At 40.4% G+C, this 23,403-nt stretch overlaps 2 protein-coding genes and 1 long non-coding RNA gene across 3 annotated transcripts; all 3 read right to left on the bottom strand.

The window, feature by feature from the left end:
• Positions 1–12,324: 12,324 nt before the first annotated feature.
• LOC125003542 (protein NLRC3-like) lies at positions 12,325–14,446 on the bottom strand. Its single transcript, XM_047577532.1, has 2 exons — positions 14,293–14,446; positions 12,325–14,123 (listed from the first exon to the last, which is right to left on the bottom strand). Exons 1-2 carry the CDS (start codon positions 14,351–14,353, stop codon positions 12,325–12,327), a joined length of 1,860 nt encoding a protein of 619 aa, XP_047433488.1. The 5' UTR covers positions 14,354–14,446.
• Positions 14,447–15,648: 1,202 nt separating this feature from the next.
• Positions 15,649–17,417, bottom strand: LOC125003587. Its single transcript, XR_007112236.1, has 3 exons — positions 17,224–17,417; positions 16,104–16,291; positions 15,649–15,935 (listed from the first exon to the last, which is right to left on the bottom strand). It is a non-coding gene; the product is annotated as an uncharacterized LOC125003587 (long non-coding RNA).
• A 385-nt stretch (positions 17,418–17,802) lies between these two features.
• Positions 17,803–22,662, bottom strand: dctd (dCMP deaminase). The gene is made up of 6 exons (XM_047577581.1): positions 22,506–22,662; positions 21,780–21,879; positions 21,011–21,146; positions 19,296–19,412; positions 18,965–19,061; positions 17,803–18,070 (listed from the first exon to the last, which is right to left on the bottom strand). The coding sequence occupies exons 1-6, from the start codon at positions 22,538–22,540 to the stop codon at positions 17,836–17,838; spliced, it is 720 nt and encodes a 239-aa protein (XP_047433537.1). The 5' UTR covers positions 22,541–22,662; the 3' UTR covers positions 17,803–17,835.
• Positions 22,663–23,403: the final 741 nt, after the last annotated feature.

Consider the following 23,403-nt stretch of genomic DNA (forward strand, 5'->3'; position numbering starts at 1 on the left):
TTCAGGAAAAGCTCGGATAACAACAAACATTCGAACAGATAGCGTAGTGAGCTGGCGACGTCACTAACTGGTAGCAGTGTCTATGATCCAGCGCTGAGTGACTGTGGCCCAGGATCTTAAATAGCCAGGTTGATGACCAGATGAGCAGCAGCTGAGAGGCCTCGGCTCCAGCACAGCAGTCTCCTATCAGTAATCAGGCCTTGCACACACAAACCAGGGAGCAGGGGCAGAGGCCATGACAGGTGCTACTGTTCAGTGACATGTCCAAGGCTCTAATAATCCTCCCAAGAAAAATACACTTTGCATTTAAATGATTGTAAATAATTCAAGTTTTGTGTTATACAAAAAATTATTAACATATTCTATTTTTAAGGTGAGATAGTTAATTGCTAACACTACATAAAAGTGTTAAAAAAAGAGGCAGTGTTAAATTTAACTACAAGAAGAGTCAAATTTACACTAACTTGGTGTAAAGGTACCAACACTTGAAAAAGTGAAAAAGTATTAAATTAACACTCAGAGGTGTGGAGCCATATAGACACTTTAAAAGTGTTAAGATCAACTGTGGAGTCCTTCAGCATGTCTTCAACATGAGCCTGAGTCTGCAGAGGGTCCCTGTGATGTGGAAGACGTCCTGCCTAGTTACTGTGCTGAAGACGCTGCGACCCGGTGGCCCGAAGGACTACAGACCGGTGGCGCTGACCTCCCACATCATGAAAACCCTGGAGAGACTCATCTTGGAGCAGCTCCGGCCCGTGGTCAAGCCACATCTGGACCCCCTCCAGTTCGCCTACCAGCCCCAACTCGGAGTTGAAGATGCCATCATCTTCCTACTCAACCGTGTCTACACCCATCTGGACAAGACGGCGAGTACTGTGAGAGTCATGTTCTTTGACTTCTCCAGTGCTTCTACACCACGGACTTCAACCACTGCACAGAGACCTGTCATCTCCAGAAGTTTTCTGATGACTCTGCAGTGGTCGGATGTATCAGAGGGAGATGAGGTGGAGTACAGGGCTGTTGTGGACAACTTTGTCACATGGTGTGAGGAGAACCATCTACAGCTCAATGTGACAAAGATGAAGGAACTGGTGGTGGACCTGAGGAGGACCAAGGCACTGGTGACCCTGTTTCCATCCAGGGGGTAAATGTGGACATAGTGGAGGATTGTAAGTATCTGGGGGTTCACACTGATAATAGACTGGACTGGGGGAAGAACACTGACGCCCCCTACAGGAAGAGCCAGAGTCGCCTCTCTCTCTCTCTCTCTCTCTCTCTCTCTCTCTCTCTCTCTCTCTCTCTCTCTCTCTATATATATATATATATATATATATATATATATATATATATATATATATATATATATATAGATATGCTGTCCTATATTTTTTACATTCTCTTACTTATTCTTATTGTCTCTTACTTATTCGAATTGCTCTTTGTTCTAAACACTGTTACACTTTGGGTTGGAGCTGCTGTAAGGAAAAGGAATTTCTCCGTGGGACCAATGAAGTAATTCTGAATCTGATTACAGTGTTAATTTGGGTATGCTGGTTTTACTGTGTGGGACATCAGTTCTGTTTTTGCACAGCAATGTTCACACATGAAAATTAACAGTTTTATATTTTGTTACATATTGATTACTTTTTTATAATATTGATATAATATTTATATGAATATTATTATATGAAATAATTCCAATGAACACACGAGGACATAGTTTCTTCCAAAAACTACTTCCTGTTCAAAGACAATGCTTAGTTTTTATAGTTGTTAGGTCCTAATAATCCCAGATAAAGAGAAATGGAGAAATTAAAAATGCAACAGCTCAGGTCTCAGGAGGTTAAAGCAGTGACTGTACAACCATTAGTGGCAAAACAAAATGAGAGGAAAAATCTGCCTTGTCACCTAACGTCTTTATTTAAATATTATTTATTTTGTTGCACTGAGTCAGAATCCTACCAGGTGTAGAATTAAACTCCAGTACCTGGTTGTTTCATCACTATACAGACACTTTCAAACTAAAGCTGATTGTAACACAAGTCACATGTTTTAATCAAGCATTTCTGAAAATTAGCCACAGTGATAGCTTTACTCCTTCCTGCCTCTACAAGGCATCCTTCTGAGAAATAAACACCTCAGAAACTAAGGAAATGGTTCATAATTTTGGGAAATCTCCATCATCTGTCTTCCCAACCAGCATTAGAAACCAGCACAAATATTTAGGTGCCGTTTTGAGTGGATACTATCTGAAAACCCAACTGATGTGTACTTCCTTCATAGATTGGAATGAGAAGGTTTTCTTTGTGTTTTACTGAAACTGCTTTAATCTGCTGCTTTGGTTCATTGTTGTCAATTTATTTTACATTTATTTAAATGTTATTGCCAACATCTGTCAAAAACATTTATAGACTCCTTAATGGTGAAAATGAGACATTTATTTCAGGGTTACACTGTAGAATCTTCCCTCTGATGTAGCAAACATGGCGCCCATGATTTGAGTTGGACAGACTCTCTCTAATATACTGATGAGTTGTCACTGCCCTCTAGTGGTTGTTGATCACGATGAGGACCTGCAGCTAAACAACACAATATGAAAAAATGACAGTTTAAAAATACAATCAGGAAATACGCTGCAGAAAATGACCAACATAATATTGAATACCGCCTTAAAATCTGAGGCCATATTTAAGGTGAAAAAAATCTCAAACATGGCCTTAAGTTTTAGAACTTTCACAAGTTGAAGTTTTAATGCCACCTTAAAACATCTTAGATTTTTAAACCTTTAATACTGCTTTAAAGTTTTAAACCATCTTTCTCAATCTCTAAAGAATGGTTTTGCTTCATTGCCTGGTAACAACCATAAAGTCTCAGTGAAGAATTAGTGAGATTCTGTACAAAAACAGCACATATGTTGAACACGCTGTAAAAACATCTGACAAACATGATACAAACGAATAAACCATAAAAACATGGGAAGATACACTGTAAAAAAGCAGTCATCAGATACACTGTAAAAATGACAAACATGTGATCTGATGAAGATGAAGATATGATGGAGTCTCTGGTCTGACTGTGAGCTGTTTCTTTGCTGTCGTCTCTAAACTCACCAGTTCCTACAGTTCACCAGCAGCTATAGAATCAGGAAACACTCAACTCCTCATCTGACAAATCCAACCAATAACCAAAGACACATGAAGCACATGCTGCTCTGATCCAATAAACGTGTGGATGAAGGAGGAGGAACGTAACGAGGAGGAGACAATATTTGGTTTGTGCCTGAATCACTGATGAGGGACTGGACTTGATTTGTTGGAGCTCTGTGAAGAGTTGAAATGCAGCTCTGCTGATGGTCTTGAATGGAGACCATGTGGATGAAGCTCTCCTCTCCACCTCCCAGTAACATGGTCCAGTCAGAGTCTGCTTCAACCTCTGGATCATCAGGACACAGCTCATCCTCCTGTTTATTACCTCCACCACCTGTAGAGAGGAGGAGAAAGACGAGAGGAGATGAAGGAGTGCTTCCAGAGACTCCCTTCATCATCACATCCAGTAGAAAGAGCAGCAGGGACTTGAGTCCTGTTCAGAGCAGCAGTGGAGCAGCTGTGGAGCTCAGCCAGCTTCCTTTCAGCTTCATGTTAACGTGTTGGAGTGAACACACACAGACCTGCAGAGACTTTTAGCATCAAGTCTGTTTCCTCTGCACATTTCACTAAGAAACTGCTGAGAGTCCTGAACGCTTCATTACTGCACCAACACTTTAGTGATGGATTTACTGCTGCTCCATGGAAACAAAGATCAGCTGACTAAGAAACTCATGGTTACTAAATGTAACGCTGCTTCTGTGATGTGCAGGCTTCAGTCAGACTGATCTCAGAGCTGTGATCAGTTGTTGATCAGTTGTGATGAAGACCACCACTGTCTCTATACATCTTGGAAGGCTGTCAGCTGGAATCCAGCTTTATTTCCTGGACACATCAACACAACAACAACAGTCGTCTTCACATCAACTCAAACACATGATCACAACAAGCTTCTGGCTCATCTGATTGGCTGACTGTTGTCTCTCTCTCTGTCTTTCTGTCCAATCCTGAAGCCTGTCTCCATTCTCCTCTCACAGCTTTACTGAGAAGCTGCAGGTTAACAGGAAACACTGGATCTTTCATACCAACTGTGTTGAGGACAAAACTGATGAAAGCAACATGGACTGACTGGAACCCTCTACTCACCCCAGAGTCTCCAGTTCATAGTCTGGACTCTTCAGAAAACCACACAGCTGATTCACTCCTGAATCCTTCAGGTCATTGCTACTCAGGTCCAGATGTTTCAGATGGGAGGGGTTGGACTTCAGAGCTGAGACCAGAGAATCACAACTGATCTCTGACAACCTGCAGCTCATCAACCTGAATTAAGAATAAAAGATGTGAGTTTACAAAGTTCCTGTTGAAATCATCCAGAGTTTCATCATGTGATCAGAGCTGAAGGTTCAGAATGAACAAGGTTAAAACCTGAAAACTCCAAACAGGTGAATCCAACAGGAAGCAGATTCAAACAGTCAAATAGAAGAAGAGAAGAAGAACTCTCATTAATATTAATGACAACATGCTGCTGCTTCAATGAAGACGTGGCTCCATCTCTACAAGCACAACTAAAAACCCTCAGACATTTATTTCACTTTCTACTCAAAGTTCAGAGAAGCTCAGATGAAAACGGGACATTTCACATTTTTAAAATCTGATTTGAAATGATTGAAGCCTCTGTTTGGATAAAGTAGATCCTTTTTTCACATATAATCAACATGTAAATCCATGTTTCATCAACCCTGTTACTAACATATCAAGTTCAGTTTGAAAAGCTTTTAAATCTTAAATCCAACTAATCTGATAAACTATTGAATATTAAATGACACTTGTTATGTTAAGTGTGTTTGTAAAACTAGAATCTTAATGATTTGTCTTTTCCATGGATGACTAAGCTCATTTACAATCAACTCTTTCACAGCAACTTCAGATTGAAGAAAAACTTGAAGTAAAATAATCAAACCACATTTTCTTTGAGTGGATTGCTGGCTGCTTTGACTTTATATGTAGAATGTGTTGATTTTACATTTGTCTCATCATTTTTAAGTGATGGTAGAAAACTATGTATGTAACAGGCTGACACCAGTTAATGAACTGGTTCTACTGCTTGTTTCAGTTCTAGTTATGAGAGCAATAGAGTTCTAATAGGACATTAATAATCCTTTCATTCACAATGACTCAGATATTTAGGATATTTATTGAGGTTTAGTCATAAAGAGAATGAAACATGATGAAGCCATAGATGTAAATGTAAAGGAATTTAACTAATGACATGATGAATTCAGTTAGAATCTGTTTATCATGTTTGGCCTCAACAGCAGAAACTAAATCCTGATATTTTTCTGCTGGAACCCTTGAGTTCAGATAGTGGTGCCCTAACAACAGCAGTGAACTGCTGCATTCAGCAACAACACAACAATGAAGCTTCTCATCCAACATCATCCAATCACTAAACTGGTTCAACTCACTATTTGACAAAGTGGGCTCAACATTTTAGAGACTAAACTATTTCAATCATTGTCAGCTTCATCAGTGACGTCAAACAATGGTCAGTTGGTTTCAACGTGAAACAACATGAGCTGAAAATGAAGCTGGAAATCAAGAGTGTCAGAGTTTCAGAGTCAATCATCCAGTGGAGGATTTTTCTTCTTCTATGAAGCTTTGAAATGTGGAGCTCAACATGGCTCTGCCACAGTCAATGGACTAAAGCACAGAAGAAGAAAGCAGACTTTACCATGAAGATCCTCAGTGTGGATCAGTAGAATATCAGCCTGATGTCACCACAACTTTACCATCATATTCATCTCAGCACACAAAGAAAACATGGAGTCTGACCTCAGAGTCTCCAGTCTACAATCTGGACTCTTCAGAAAACCACACAGCAGCTTCACTCCTGAATCCTCCAGGTTGTTGTTACTGAGGTCCAGATGTTTCAGATGGGAGGGGTTGGACTTCAGAGCTGGTCCCAGAGAATCACAGCTGATCTCTGACAAACGGCAGTAACTCAACCTGAATAAAGAATAAAAAATTAAATGATTGATGGTCAGTCAGATGTGTTGAGGTCTCAAATGTGTCCTGATTAATGAGCTGTTCTCTAAAATGAGTAGAGTGACTTTGTCCTGGTGTTATTGTGGATCTTCATCATGTCAGCCTTCTACAGACATCATCCAAACGTCAGCACAACATTCAGACAACTATTGATGTCAACACAGATCAATAAGATGCTGCTGACCTCATTACAGGATCTATATCAATGATCAGACATTATCAATCAAGTCACTTTGAAATAAACACAAAGCAAAGAAATCTTTGGACTTGATCAAGAAAACTTTGTCAGTTGAAACAAATGTGAGTTGAGAGGATCTTCTGAATCCAGATGTGACTCTTCAGCTCTAATCACAAACATTCATTGACTTCAACAACTAAAACCGGATTTCCATTGACACACCTCACCAGCTTTTTTTTAAGTACTTTCCTCATTTTGTAAGGAGTGGCTCCCCCTCCCCCCGACTTTAGCCACACCCACATGCCGTGATCCACTGCAAAACCCGTTGTATACTCTCTTCTCCCAACAAGGACAGAAATCCCCTCACCTCTGGGTCGGTCGGTCCAGAACGATATTACTTTTCCAGTTATTATTAACAAAAATGTACCAACATGAGAGAGTAGAAAGTTAAAAGTGATCGGCTTACTACTAGTCACAAACACTCATCTCTCTAGTCACAACCAAAACATTATGCTTTGTACCGGGCGCTGATTTTTATCATGACCAATCAGTAGTGAGCAGCATTCTACGTCAAATTTTCGGCCCCAATTCACCTACTTCAGACCGACCACAGAGGAGGCACTAGGAAGTACCCAGAAAACTATCCCTTTGGCCTCGTTCCGCCCACCTTCTAGCAATGGAAATAGCGATTTAAAGTGGGTGGTGTGGGGCGGTGTGGAGGTAGGCCGTGTATGGAAATCCAGCTTACCAGTGGACGTTTTCTACACGTTCTGATACAAACACTTTGAGACAAGGAACAGAAAAGATGAACTAAAGGACATTTACAGATTGATGGAGGAACATGAACTAGATTCAGTTGATGATTAAACATATCACATCTACAACAGTAACAAACAGTGAACTCACTCCAGAGTCTCCAGTCTACAGTCTGGACTCTCCAGAAAACCACACAGCTGCTTCACTCCTGAATCCTTCAGGTTGTTTTTACACAGGTCCAGATGTTTCAGATGGGAGGGGTTGGACTTCAGAGCTGAGACCAGAGAATTACAGCTGATCTCTGACAAACGGCATCTCCTCAGCCTGAATAAAGAATAAAAGATGTGAGTTTGCAAAGTTCCTGTTGAAATCATCCAGAGTTTCATCATGTGTTCAGAGCTGAAGGTTCAGAATGAACAAGGTTAAAACCTGGAAACTCCAAACAGGTGAATCCAACAGGAAGCAGCTTCAAACAGTCAAATAGAAGAAGAGAAGAAGAACTCTCATTAATATTAATGACAACATGCTGCTGCTTCAATGAAGACATGGCTCCATCTCTACAAGCACAACTAAAAAGCCTCAGACATTTATTTCACTTTCTACTCAAAGTACAGAGAAGCTCAGATGAAAACGGGACATTTCACATTTTTAAAATCTGATTGGAAATGATTGAAGCCTCTGTTTGGATGAAGTAGATCCTTTTTTCACACATAATCAACATGTAAATCCATGTTTCACAAACCCTGTTACTAACATATCAAGTTCAGTTTGAAAAGCTTTTAAATCCATATTCAGAACTAATCTGATCAACTATTAAATATTAAATGACACTTGTTACGTTAAGTGTGTTTGTAAAACTAAAATCTTAATGATTTGTCTTTTCCATGGATGACTAAGCTCATTTACAATCAACTCTTTCACAGCAACTTCAGTTTGAAGAAAATCTTGTTGAAGCACAAAGCATCAAAGCACATTTTCTTTGACTGGATTACTGGCTGCTTTGACATCTAGAATGTGTTGATTTTACATTTGTCTTATCATTTTTAAATAACAATAGAAAACTATGTATGTAACAGGCTGACACCAGTTAATGAACTGGTTCTACTGCTTGTTTCAGTTCTAGTTATGAGAGCAATAGAGTTCTAATAGGACATTAATAATCCTTTCATTCACAATGACTCAGATATTTAGGATATTTATTGAGGTTTAGTCATGAAGAGAATGAAACATGATGAAGCCATAGATGTAATGTAATGGGATTTAACTGATGACATGATGAATTCAGTTAGAATCTGTTTATCATGTTTGGCCTCAACATCAGAAACTAAATCCTGATATTTTTTCTATGAAGCTTTGAAATGTGGAGCTCAACATGGCTCTGCCACAGTCAATGGACTAAAGCACAGAAGAAGAAAGCAGACTTTACCATGAAGATCCTCAGTGTGGATCAGTAGAATATCAGCCTGATGTCACCAAAACTTTACCATCATATTCATCTTAGCACACAAAGAAAACATGGAGTCTGACCTCAGAGTCTCCAGTCTACAGTCTGGACTCTTCAGAAAACCACACAGCAGCTTCACTCCTGAATCCTTCAGGTTGTTGTTACTCAGGTCCAGAAGTTTCAGATGGGAGGGGTTGGACTTCAGAGCTGGTCCCAGAGAATTACAGCTGATCTCTGACAAACTGCAGCTCATCAACCTGAATAAAGAATAAAAGATGTGAGTTTAATTCTGTGTTGCTGCCACACTTGACCAGGTCTCCTCTGTAAAAGAGATCTCTGATCTCAATGAGACAGAGCTGGTTAAATAAAAATAAAAACGACAAAGTTCATTGTTCTCTATCACTGACACTTTAGCGACTAAACTATTTCAACAAATGACCACTTCATAAATATCATCAAAGAAAGGCCACTAACTGATGTGAGTGTTATTTTAAAATTTTTCAAAGTTTAGAGTCACCACAACTTTACCATCATATTCATCTCAGCACACAAAGAAAAATGGAGTCTGACCTCAGAGTCTCAAGTCTACAGTCTGGACTCTCCAGAAAACCACACAGCTGCTTCACTCCTGAATCCTTCAGGTTGTTGTTACTCAGGTCCAGATGTTTCAGATGGGAGGGGTTGGACTTCAGAGCTGGTCCCAGAGAATCACAGCTGATCTCTGACAAACTGCAGCTCATCAACCTGAATAAAGAATAAAAGATGTAGATTAAATCACTGATAATCAGATGTTTTCAGGTTTTAAAGTGCAGCAGTAGAGTCATGATACTGAGTTTAGGACTTTTATGTTATTCAGTTTCCTGGGGACCCATCTCTCTTCCACCATGATAAAAATAAAAACCATCATCAGCTAGTACAGAACATGCCAGGCCAGTCCTCCTTGAATCTCTGGAGTCTCCTTGTGGAAACCCTCCAGGAGGAGATGCCAGTGTTGAGCCTCACCTCTGCTGTCCTGCCTCCTGTTGATGCCTCAGCTGTCAGGCCTTTAAAGAACTAATCCCTCTGCTTACATCATTCTTTAACTGGACTCTTAAAGATGAGGAAGAAGATCAGCCATCATCATTAAAAGAGAATAATCATTTATCCCCAAAAAAGGGAATGGCTTCAGAAAACTGTAGCGATGTCAGGCCCATACCTATTCTCTATGTAGACTACAAGATACACATCTATTATAGCAAAGAGATATGAGACATTTATGACAGACCAGACTGGTTTTATTGTAGGACTCTAAACACAAGACAATATTAAGAGGACTCTGTAAATAATCAGCTCCATCCAAACAACAGACCAGAGCTATTTTGATGAGTCTTGATGTTTTTGATAGAATACATTGGAGCTTCTTGTATCTCAGACTGAATTAAATCCATTCAAACTATTTATTCAAAGCCTCCAACTAGAATAAGAATCAGTGGCATTCATGTCCTCTGCCTCCTGATCTGGAGGCTCCTTCTCTTTTCTTTGTTTCTGGTGTATAATTACAGGAGTGGAGTCAGGTGAGAGGAGTAGTTTACCAGCTGTTAGTGAATCAGTCAACTCCACTATTTATTCCAGGCTTCCCTCCATCTCATCACCACATCAGTAGACATGTTCAGACATCAGTGTTTTATGAATTTCAGTCCTAATCATTTCTTTATCTTGTAGTAGTTAGACCCTGTTCTTCTCATCCTGCTCTGTAGATACTTTCTGTCTGTTTTACCTCTGCCTGGTTTTAGACCTGGAAGAAGAACTTTGTGTTCAGCATCTTTTAAAAAATAATCACCAGCTGAATCCTGAAGCTCTGCTTGTTGTGATCTTCTGGGTTCAGTAGTGAACCTCCACCCTGACACCTCCCTCCTCTTTACCTCCAGTAAATGGTTTTAGATTTGTACAGAGCTTTTCTACCTACTGCTGCTCAAAGCTCTTTCCAGTCACACTAGCTGTGTTTCCATCAAAGTTTATCGAAAAACAAAAGCAATGTTTCTGAAATTCTGATACGTGTTTCCACTGAAAGGTGTTTAGTGAATGAGCTGTAACTCTGGTAAAGTCTCGTCTGGTGATATCCCACAATTCTCTTAAATTCTCGTCATTTTGAGGAAGTTGGACTTCAAATGAACTGGTCACATGACCACCTGCATCATCTCCAGGGAAACGACAAAAAAGTGTTTCCAATGAACTTTTATATCGATACATCTGAAAAAGCACCTCATGAGAGCGTAAAAAGGTTTTAGCTTTAGATAACCGGGAGGATTTTATAAATGAAGGCGTTTCCATCACCAGGTTTTATTGTGATATTTGGGTATCACACATTTCTAGGGATAATGGACTCTACTCATCTGTTCATACACAATCATACCAGTACCAACCACTGGAAACAACTCAGTGTTCAGTGTCTTGCTCAAGGACACTTGGGCATGTGGTCCATGTATCAGGGATGGAACCACTAACCCTGTCACGGCCGCCCTGAGGCTATTTGACAGGATGAGGAATTAAAGGCATTAATATTGAAGGACACAAACTAAAACCTGCTCATTTTCTGATGAAATCATATTATTGGAGAGTCCCAATACAAGCTTTACCCATTTAACACCTTCACCTTAAATGTGAATGAAACACAGATTTAAATAAAATTCCAACCCAAGAAATATAGAGAATGTACAACTGAAATGGGATTCATAACTAAAAAGTATCCTGGTTTGACTTAAAACCACTTGTGATTAAATTCTCTTCTAGATTAGTAGAGTCATCCAGAGATGGTCAGCTTTGACACTGGTTTCAAAAACAATGAAATGATTCAAATGAACGTTCTGCTGAGGTCGTATCTGTTTAAATCGTTTTTAAAATCTGGGATGTGATGATTTCCAGATTCATATGAAATTATTAAAAACAACAGAATCTATAGAAATGTTAAAGGACAAGTTGACATGTTCAAGTGTGTCTTCCAACAACAGTCACATGTCATATGGACTGATTCCAGAGTTGTTCAGATTCCTGCTGTCCACACTGACTGTGAAGTGGTCTCTTCCTAACAAAACTCCACTGTTGAGCTGACACTAATATGAAGCTTGAGCAGTCTGACTGACACTAATCAAAGTTCCTCTTTGAGTTCCTGTCCCTCCACTGCAGCTCAGCAGGAAACACTGTGGAAACACAAACTGATACTGACTGGATGTGCTGAAGAACAAGATGAGTTGAAGATCAACACAACAATACTGTGGATGTTGTCCTCCGTCTGGTCTGATTGGAGTCAGACTATAAGGGGATTTGTCCACAGACAGTATGGACAGAAAGAATGATTAGTGACACCAAGAACTCTGTTAATGTCAACACATGTGAAGACTGGACTTGATGTGGTTCGTGATCAGACCCACCACCGATGACTGAGGAGATACCTGCTGATGTTCAGGAACATGATGCTCCTTCATTTCAACTCTCTGAGCTCCTTTTCTATCTGACAGTCCTGACAAGAGAACTCATCTAAACTGGATCTCCATTCTTCAGAAGCCTGAGAAGAAAAGAAATGAAAACTGACCTCAGAGTCTCCAGTTTACAGTTTGGACTCTCCAGTCCAGCAGACAGATGCTTCACTCCTGAACCCTTCAGGTTGTTTCCACTCAGGTCCAGATGTTTCAGGTTAGAGGACTGGGAGCTGAGAACTGAAGACAGAGCTTCACAGCTTCTCTCTGAGAGGTTACAGTAACTCAGTCTGAAGAGACAATGACAGAAAACTCTTTAACTTTGTGACAAGTTGACAGGTTGATGTGTATTTATTGATGATGAACTTACAGAGCTTTGTTGGAGGCTTTGACCACTGGCAGCAGCCTCAGAAGAGCGTCCTCTGAAGCAGAGTATTTCTTCAGGTCAAACTCATCCAGATCTTCTCCTGATGACAGTAAGATGAAGCCCAGAGCAGACCACTGAGCAAGAGACAGTTTATCTGTGGAGAGACGTCCTGATCTCAGGGACTGTTGGACCTCCTCCACTAGAGATACATCATTCAGTTCATTCATACAGTGGAACAGATTGATGATTCTCTCTGCGGACATATTCTCGCTGATCTTCTCCTTGATGTACTGGACTGTTTCCTGATTGGTCTGTGATCTACTTCCTGTCTGAGTCAGCAGGCCTCGTAGGAGAGTCTGATTGGTCTGCAATGAAAGACCCAGCAGGAAGCGGAGGAACAAGTCCAGGTGTCCATTTGGACTCTGTAAGGCCTTGTCCACAGCACTCTGATGGAGACATGTTGTTTTTCTTAATAATTTAGTCCACAGAGATGTAGTTTGTTGTTCTTCCATCAGGTTGACACCAGAGTTGATGAAGGTCAAATGGACATGAAGAGCAGCCAGAAACTCCTGAACGCTCAAATGGACGAAGCAGAACACCTTGTCCTGGTACAGGCCTCTCTCCTCCTTAAAGATCTGTGTGAACACTCCTGAGTACACTGAGGCTGCTCTGATATCGATGCCACACTCTGTCAGGTCTGATTCATAGAAGATCAGGTTTCCTTTCTGCAGCTGATCAAAAGCCAGTTTTCCCAGACACTCAATCATCTTCCTGCTCTCTGGACTCCAGTGTGGATCTGTCTCAGCTCCTCCATCATACTTGACCTTCTTGACTTTGGCCTGAACCACCAGGAAGTGGATGTACATCTCAGTCAGGGTCTTGGGCAGCTCTCCTCCCTCTCTGGTTTCCAACACATCCTCCAGAACTGTAGCAGTGATCCAGCAGAAGACTGGGATGTGACACATGATGTGGAGGCTTTGTGATGTCTTGATGTGGGAGATGATGCTGCTGGCCTGCTCCTCATCTCTGAACCTCTTCCTGAAGTACTCCTCCTTCTGGAGGTCAGTGAACCCTCTGACCTCTGTCACCATGTCAACACACTCAGGAGGGATCTGATTGGCTGCTGCAGGTCGTGTGGTTATCCAGAGGCGAGCAGAGGGAAGCAGCTTCCCCCTGATGAGGTTTGTCAGCAGCACATCCACTGAGGTGGACTCTGTAACATCAGTCAGGATCTTAGTGTTGTGGAAGTCCAGAGGAAGTCGACACTCATCCAGACCGTCAAAGATGAACACAACCTGGAAGTCTTCAAAGCTGCAGATTCCTGCTTCTTTGGTTTCAGTGAAGAAGTGATGAACAAGTTCCACCAAGCTGAACTTTCTCTCTTTCACCACATTCAGCTCTCTGAAAGTCAGTGGAAATATGAAGAGGATGTCCTGGTTGGCTTTGTCTTCAGCCCAGTCCAGAGTGAACTTCTGTGTTAAGACTGTTTTCCCAATGCCAGCCACTCCCTTTGTCATCACTCTTCTGATTGGTCCATGTCCTCCAGGTGAGGCTTTAAAGAGGTCTTCTTGTCTGATGCTTGTTTCTGGTCTGTGTGGTTTCCTGGATGCTGTTTCAATCTGTCTGACCTCATGTTCATCATTGACCTCTGCAGTCCCTCCCTCTGTGATGTAGAGCTCTGTGTAGATCTCATTCAGAAGGGTTGAGTTTCCAGCTTTAGCAATCCCCTCAAACACACACTGGAACTTCTCCTTCAGACCAGATTTAATTTTACGTTGACAGACTGCAGGAAAATGTCCTGAATGAACAAACAACAAATAAGATGAATTAATAAACTGTCCAGTAAATATTCCAACATGTCATTGCTCTAAAGAATGAGTGTGTGAATATATCTTGGTTCATCTCTTGAGACATTAGTGCATGTCTCATTTCTCCAGCAGCTTCAATGTTTAGAGAAATCCTCTTACTGCTCTGCAGACAGTCAGCCAGCTCCTCCTGCTTCATTGTCCTCAGGAAGTCCACTGTCATCTTCACTAATAAATCTCTGCTGCTCCTCCTCTGCTCTTCATCCTCAACCTCCAACACCTCCTCATCCTCCCTCTGACTCTCTGAGCATTCTGGGTAATCTGGACTCACAACCTTCTGGATCTTCTTCAGCTCGTTTCTTATAAAAGTGATGATGTTGTCCTCCAGCAGCTGGAACAGAATACGATATGAATGACACAAGCAGACTGAAACCATGGAGACAAACATCAGATCCATGTTGGACACACTGACAATCCACTGGTCTACAAAGAGCAGCATGGACATGATGGAAAGTCGTTGTTGTACATGTACAGACCAGAAAGATGGAGTCCAGCTGTGTCTGATGCTGCTGGGTAGACTGACCGCTGAGAACCTCTGAGCTCTGCTGGTGGACTCTGTGGAACAATCATCAACAATTAGCTCTCATCATGTCTGTCCACACAGAGACAAACACATTCACACAGTCACAGCCACAGTTTGTCTTGCTTTTGGTTTACTGGATTATCCTGCCACACTCTGCAGCTCTTTTTCTTTCCTTCTCTAAGTCCTTAATAAACTAAGAGTTAGTTTTTCATCAAGTCCTTTGGTTTCTTGTGTGTGTGTCTGGTTTGAGTTCTGTCTTCTGGCTACATGTTGTCACACAAAGTTCCTCCCAGTAGCACTATAGGCAAAGGTAATGAAGATGGGGAATGGAGCTGAGGTGACTAAGAATGAGAGAAACAACTTAAACCAAAGTAACAGTGTTTTCATCAATGTTTTACATTCTCAGAAGTATGAGGTCAGTTCTTCTTCTGTAATATCTGTGGCTACCAAAAGGACAAAGATTACAAGTCCATTTCATTCAGTATTAAAGCCAAAAAAAAAATGAACAAGTCAATTTGTTGTCACGTGAAACTATTGGGAAAAAAGACTAATTTATTAATTCTACTGCAACTACATGGAAGAGGATAGTTAGTTTTCACCATACTGACTGCTTTGGCTTTTTTCACTGAACAATATTTTCTGTCTGTTTATTTCATATTATTTAATAAAGCACCATTTAAATCATAACTTGATAAACTTTCAACTACTTGTCAAGATAACTTGTCAACCAACTGGTTCTTTTATATACAGTCTATGGTTGACATAAACTTTTAATTCTGGTCAATTTGAAATTTCAGTTTAGGATTTATTTTGAATTTTGAACATTTTGAATAACAATAGAAATATTAGAAACAGTAATTGATGTTGTAATAACTTCAGTAACCTGTTGTCAAAGTGACAAATAATATGTTAAATAAGTAACAGGCAGTGTCCTCATAGCTACTGCAGCCATGGATATGGCCTCTTCACTCCACCCACACACATGTTCTACCTGTCAGTTACCATTCAAACCAGTGTCCTATGATCCAAAGCCTGCTTCTCAAATCAACCTCCACAGGTTAAAGTGGAAACTGTAGAAAGGAGCTAGTCTCCTCTGACTCATGGATGAAGCTGGACACTGGTTTACCTCTCAGGAGCAGAGGGTTGATGTCCTTTAAAATCAATGGCTCGATCATTGGACCGATCACTGTTGAGAGACACACAGCTGGGGTCTGGACTGATCCTGTTAGAGAAGAAGAATCAGTTCAAGTCTGGTTAGACTGGACAGCTTCCAGATGTAACACATTTACATGAGATTAATGAAACTGAAGAGAAATAAACTGGTTAATAAACCTTCTCTGGATCAATAACAGTTTAAACATGAATCAGAAACATAATGGAAACATTTTACCTCTCATGAGCAGAGGGTTGATGCAATCTAAAACCAATGTGACGATGTTGTGACTGATCACTCCTGAGGGAAACACAGCTGGGATCAGATGAATGACTGAAACCAGTCAACCCGTCCTGCAGATGTCTGTCTCCCTCCTCTTTGTCCTCCCTCTGGTCCATGCTGCTGAATCCACATCAACTTTCTACCTTCATGTGCAGAGTAAACACAAATCATTCATCTGAACATTCACTGGAATCATTTGTGCTGTAAAAACATCAGCTGATCCTCCACTGATTGGCTCTGATTCTGTCAGTTAAAGCTGCTGTGATCCAAACTCTGTAGTGAACATCTTCTCCAAACATGACAGACAGAAACAGTTAGTGAACCCTAACCCTAAGACAAACCAGACTCAGCGTTTATTCAAAGAGCTGAAGAAGAAGAAGAGTCTCCACTCCACACCTGGACACTAGAGAATCAGGTGAGATACTTCCTGGAACCAGTCAGGGCTGCACCTGTGATGGAGGAGGACAGGAAGGAGGGAGGAGGCAGATTTTCACAATAAGATCACATTTTACAGGATCCAGTAGATTTGAGCTTTTATCATTATTAAAATATCATTATTATCATTACAATCTTCTGTTTTTATCTTTCATGCAGAGAAAAGATCCCAATAAACGGACCGAGGCCGTACAGGTGACTTAGAGAGAGATTGGCTCAGTTCCAGGTGAAGCTCAGCTCACTGCTGCTTGGATTTACTCAGGAAATACGTAAAGTCAGAGATTCCATAAAAAAAAATTATAAAAATGATTGAAATGACTGGAATCACACAGAAATCACATTTACATCACAGACCAATGGACAAATAGTAGAATTTATTTCATCATCATTACTTTACATGATGACAGGTGAGACACTGCCTCACCTGGATCACCTGACCCCATGTCCCTGAACTGTAGAAAGAAGCTGATCTGACAGTACTGGAGTAAAAGTACTTAGTTACTTCTAGAGACACTTTCAAAGAAAAGAAAATCAGCTGAAATCATTTCTATGAACCAAGGCCTCAAACAGACAGGTGATCGCAGGTGATCTCTAGAAAATGTGGGATCAGTTTCACACTAGGCCTCATCCAGACTCTAACCTTTCAGCTTTGACTCAGTTTAACGTCAAGTTCAGCAGATTTCTGCTGCTTCTGTTGGAGCTGAGCTGCTGACAGCTGATGTTCACCAAGAAAACATTCAAAACTGCTTCATTACCTTCAGACGGAGGTTGACACGGAGAGAAAAACACCTGCGACACGATCCTGGTGAATGTTTAACTAAACTGAAACCAGGAAACTACCTGCAGGAAAAGGGCAGTAACTGGGAATTCTGGGGCCCTGGAAGAATGTGGGCGTGGCCTCCCGAGGATTTTTAATTTTCTTCTTGGTGAGAGAGGAAGAGCGTTTGAGAACTTTTGGTTCTTTTCTTATTTACTATTCTTTTCACTGGGTGTGTTTGTTAGTATAGGTGTCTTTTTGTTAGGTTAGTGTTAGTTTAGTTTTTTTAGTGTTTTCTCAGTCAGTCAGAATTTCAGTAAATAATAAACTTTTAGCTCCAGAGCGCTGGTCTCGTTCTCATCTTAGACTTTCCTCTGTTGAAGCTTTAGAATTTAAACTAAAGTGAAACTATATATTTTAGATATGGAGACAGTTCTGATGAATAATGAACACACACAGTCGTCACGTTGTCTCAGGTTTATTTGCTCCAGAGAATTAACGGAAAAAAAAATTATAAAGAAATGAAAAGTGTGAACTCTCACATACGGTAGTCAGGACTTTCTGAATGGATTCCGTTATAAAACCAGGACTGAAGACATAAAACCATCCCAGCCCTGGAGTAGTGGAGTCGTCCTCTGGACCAGGAGGACCAGGTGGCACGAGGCTTCTCCCAGGATGGTTAATGGAATTAAAATCAATGACAATCTCCATCCTCTTGGGCTTGAACTGCCTGTCAACACACAGCCAGGGAGCAACAGTTAACACAACCACAACACAATGACACACACACACATACACACACACAAAGGTAGGAGGACAAACATGGACCAGGATCAAGAACCAGACTGAGACTTTACATCCAGGACCCCAGAAACCACTTCTAACTGAGGACTGGATGGACCCACTTCAGAGACTAGAGCTGGTTTTAATTAGACAACTTTATTAATTCAGTTACTACTACTACTACTACTACTACTACTACTGCCACTACTACATCCACTTGAGTTGTAGACAAACTTGTTGTGTCTCTTACAATGTGCTCATCAAAGCAGTGAGACGAACAGAATTTAAACTGTGAGCCTCTGTTCGCGGTAAAGTACCTGTCTGTTCTCCATTCACTCCATGCAAAGATTTTCTGAGAAGCAGAAGGGACCTTCCAAATGTGTCCAAAATATTTACTCCAGGAAGACAAAAAACATATCAAAGTCTTCAGGAAGGTCTTACGACGGCCATGGTCTGCTTGTTTTTCTGATAGGAGCTACCGTTTAGACACAGTGAGCCCAAATGTGAGACCAGCGCAGAGGGAGAAAATCGCCCTCTTCTCTGTGTCCTGGCCCAGCGCGCTTCTGTCGTCATTGGCAACCACCTCAAGTTGCCACGGCAACCTCTGATCCTCAGGCCACAGGCACAGCTGAGACCAGTTCATTAATCAGGGACTCCTCTGATGTCTCTGCTGTTAATACCGCTGATCCCTGTGTCCCACACATTTATGTTACACTAAACACACACCAACACACACAGACACACACACAGGTGACCTACAATACAAAATATGCTCGGATTTAAGACTTTTTAAGGCCTTAAACTGGGATGATCAAATTTTAGACTTTTCCAGGTTCCTCACCTGAACTGTACCCGCGCCATTCTCAGCAGCTTCCTGGATGCCGTCATCTCTGGGGTGTCGTGGTATTTGTCAGACAGATACACCACTTCCTTCAGTCCTGTCCACAGAGAGCACACAGACCATCATTGTTGTTGTTGTTATTGTTATTATTATTAGTTGGCTCTAGAGCTTCATTCCTTCCTTGGGGGGTCATGCATGTCGGAGGCAAACATTCAGGACAAACTTTGTGCTTTCAGCTGAAGCCTTTAAATGAATTATTGTCCAGAGCTGATAGCTGTGTAGTGGGGGGTGCAGGCTCTGTCCTGACTGTGTGCTGGGAGCTGTTTTATACCTGCCTGGATGATGAGCTTGGCGCACTCGTTGCAGGGGAACAGAGCCACGTACATGGTGCAGCCTTTCACGTCAGCACTGTTCTTGTTCATGATGGCGTTGAGCTCAGCATGACACACTGGAACAGAACGGACATCACATGGTTTAGTAGTTTAACGCTTATACTTCACAACAATTACACTCCATCAAAATACAAATAAATAACATTCAAATGACATTCAGCTGCACAATAATGAACCTTTTTCTTCTCTACAGTCACAGAACAACATGGTTTGTATTGATTCAACATGTGGCAAATAGATCAGATCAATTCCTTCCATTCCTTCCTTGTGGTGATATTCCTCATCCACCAGAGGATAAATAAATACTAAATAATCACTAATACAAACATCCCTCCATCTCTACAAACTCCACTCTACTAATCGCATTAACCCCCACATCTGATTTCAAAACCTGTACCAGGGATAAAAGTGTCCTCTTCAAAAACTCCCTAAAAATTAAGTATTTTAATAAATATATATACACACATATATTACATAAATCATTTAATCCACTTCAGTCCTAATCATAATTATCAAATGTTTGATTAATTTCAGACTTTTAACCCTTCATATGCCAGTGTTTGTGACGACATCAAAACATTTCAACGAAAAAACAAAAAACTGAAATTGAAATATTTTCAATAATCTAAATACAAAGTGGATTTTTCTTCAGGGAGGGAGGTTATTATAACATGTCAGTGATTATCTATTTAGTTTTTGTAGTAGTACCCGATTTACAAAGATTGTTACGTTCTAACTTTGCATTAAGATTACTGAATATGTGGTCGTGATGTCATCACAAATACTGGCATATAAAGGGTTAAAAATCAGAAATTAATCAAGCTTTTGATAATTATGATTAGGACTGAAGTGGATTAAAGGAAGAATATATATATATACACTGTATATATGTGTGTAAAATACCAAAACATACATTAATGTAACAATTTCTGTAAACCAGGCACTACAAAATAAATAAATAAATAAATAAGGCTGTTGAAATCAGACCAACGTTCACCATCTTTAGGCGACTCAGTGTTCCTCTGGGAAACTTCTGGACCTGGTATCAATTGGTGTGGATGTTACTAAGACATGCAGCACCCACCACCAACTTGAAAACTCATCTAATGACACCAGGAGGTATTAGCACAGCAGCCCAAACATGTTGATCCCAAGAAAACTACACTTGGTAACACAGTACTCAGGCTATATGTATGCACGGGCATTATATTGTCACATCTGTTCAGTGTGACTACTGTGAACTGTATTTTGACGTTTAAGTGGCTGAAACGTGATCCGCTTTCTGTACAGGTGCAATAAACTGGAAACAGTTTGAACTAAAATTGCAAAATATCCAGAATGTCATAACAGTCACATCACAGTAAATTAGTCCCTATCCTTAGTCAATCTACTGCATTAATTCCTCTCAAACAGTGGAAAATGTTGTGACCATGTGATTAGAAAAAAATACTGTGATACTAGGAATGTGCGCTAACTATTTGTGCAACTTAAAGGGCATTTGATGTAAAACTACGATAAAAACACAAGCAAAGAGTGAGAGCACTCGTTCCTCTCAACCATGTTATAAACTGGAGACAGATGAAGCCTCATTACTGATCCTCTAGCACCACCTGGAGGTTAACTCGACACATGAAGAGTGAAGTTGTGTTCCTACCATACGGGTATTTGGTGTCCAGCCGGTTGACAGCAGAGCGAGACCAAGGCAGCTGGTCGTCATTGCAGCCGTTGGGCATCCCGTTATAACCGATGCCCACGATCTTATTCTCTGGGCTCACGATGCACGCCCCCACCTGCACACAGCACGCACAGCTTTGCTCAGCTTGTCATTTGTCTTTATAATGAAATAAACCATTGTTGTGCTCCATTTTATGATGCATGTTGTTTTGAGTTGGGCCGTGTTAGGTTTAAAGGAGTTAATGAAGCCTTCAGCCTGTGTATAACCTTGGGAAGAATCAAGACGAATGTTACTTACGTTATCTCACCTTATCAATCGTTGTCTTTCGCTTCGCTACAGCTTGCTCACAGACTAGGAGACATCACACCCTAATATCTCACATGCTGGAGACCAGATGAAGCTAATCAGCTACACATAGAAACTCACTGACACATGAGAGGCAGTACTCCTTCCCATTGTCTTACGGTCGGGGTCTAGGTAGAAAAAGGTCACTGTACGTCCCTGAAGTGGGGCTTTTGGTTCTTTTTACCCTTAAGGTGAACTGACCGAAGGCTCAGCGCTGAAATCAACATCTATTCTCTGTGAACCAAATAAATATCCAAAACGTGAGAAATTGTCGTGTGATTTGTGGGTAGGTGAACTACCCTTTCCACACGGTATAAAGATCCTGGGCTGAAGGAGAGGAAAATATCCTCCTTCGACAGTCGTAACTCTAAATGAAAATATCTGTGAGTGAACTGATACCCACCTGTGAGCTCGGGTCTTTGCTCCTTTGTGCCGATAGAAAAGCTACAGCCATGAAGTACTCTGGCCATTCCAGGTAATTCTGTCTTTTCCTGGTTGTGTTGCTACAGAGAAACACAAACATACACGACAGCAGTGATTCCCTGATATGACATGTACAAACAAACTGGAACAAAAAACTGACATCATGTTTACATCCTGCATGGGCAGTTTTGGATTGTTAATACATTTATGGTTTTATATTTTAATTTACATTTATATATATATTTTTCCTTTTTGTATTCTATTTGTTTTTGTTGTTGAACGTCTTGTTCTGTTGTTGTCCATGTTATGCTGCTCACTTTTACAAATAAAGTTTAGTCGAGCCTTTTAAATATATAATCTTGCGTTCATCAGGGAGGGGGCTGTAGTTTAATTACATGAACCCCCCTGATTCTAATGACCAATTAAGTGCATCTTCTGTAGTTTTCCTTGTTTGTTTTACAATAAATTACTTATTATTTTAGCCCTACTTGCACAATATAAAGTTTAACAACAAAACAACATATTCTCTTTATTATCTGAGCACATTTCTACTCAATGCAGACGTTAAATATAAAGAAATAACCGAGAGAAAGGTAAAAACTAAATAAAAACATGTTGGAAACAGCATGCGTCCAGACATAACACAGACTCGATTTAACTTCCCCCACGTCTACGTCCTTTATCCCGGTTCTAGATGTGAATTTACCCGTTCAGTGAAGCCGGGGGCTGAATCTTCTCCATGCTTTTCCAGATATTTGAGGCTTTTCTCTCAGTTCAAGTCTCCTTCGCTCAGATGGAAGGAACCAGGCGCTGGACCCGCGTGACGTCACCGCGAAGGAGGAAGCAATCTCCCGCGCTTTAGGCTTGAGCGTGGCGTGCGTCGATGACGTCGTTACGTCATAAGACTCCGCCGTGCAGGAATTCATTTAACACAAACTGAATCATTTATTTATTTATTTATTTTACTAATCTGTCTCGGATCCATGAAGCTCAGAAATAATTAAATCAGGAAAAATTAAACTATTTTATTTAAATAAACAAACAGCCTGTGCTGGATGTTTCAGACTTTTTCTGTTGTAACTGTAAAAAATAAATAAATAAATAATTTTATAGATATATTTCTTTCTTTATTTACTTAATGCTGAACAAAAACTATGTACTTAAATGTATTTAAATTCCTTGTTTTATTAAAGATTCAATATTTATGAGAGCAACTTGAAACAAAGTGAATTGACATTTGCTTTTTTTTTAAATTACATCCATAATAATTGTGTTGTCAGACTGAATAAGAAACTTCCTTCATATAAAATAAAATAAAAATAGCAAAAATTTACAGAATTAGCATATGAACGTACGGAAGAGTAAGGAAGAGGATTAGGGCCTTAAAAAAATCTAGTTAGAGAAAATGACTTTGTTTTGTTTTTTTTGTTCTGACTACTCCACCTTCTGTCCATCTCTAATACATTATTTAAAGAATTAACATAGAAAATAATGCATAATCTGCATTTAAAATCACATTTCTGAGCCATATTGATCTAATATTGATTCAACAGTACAACACCAAAATCATCACACGGAATAATTTATTAAAAAACTAACTAACA

The sequence above is a fragment of the Mugil cephalus genome, chromosome 2, assembly GCF_022458985.1.
Source record: "Mugil cephalus isolate CIBA_MC_2020 chromosome 2, CIBA_Mcephalus_1.1, whole genome shotgun sequence".
In the NCBI taxonomy this organism is placed as follows: domain Eukaryota; kingdom Metazoa; phylum Chordata; class Actinopteri; order Mugiliformes; family Mugilidae; genus Mugil; species Mugil cephalus.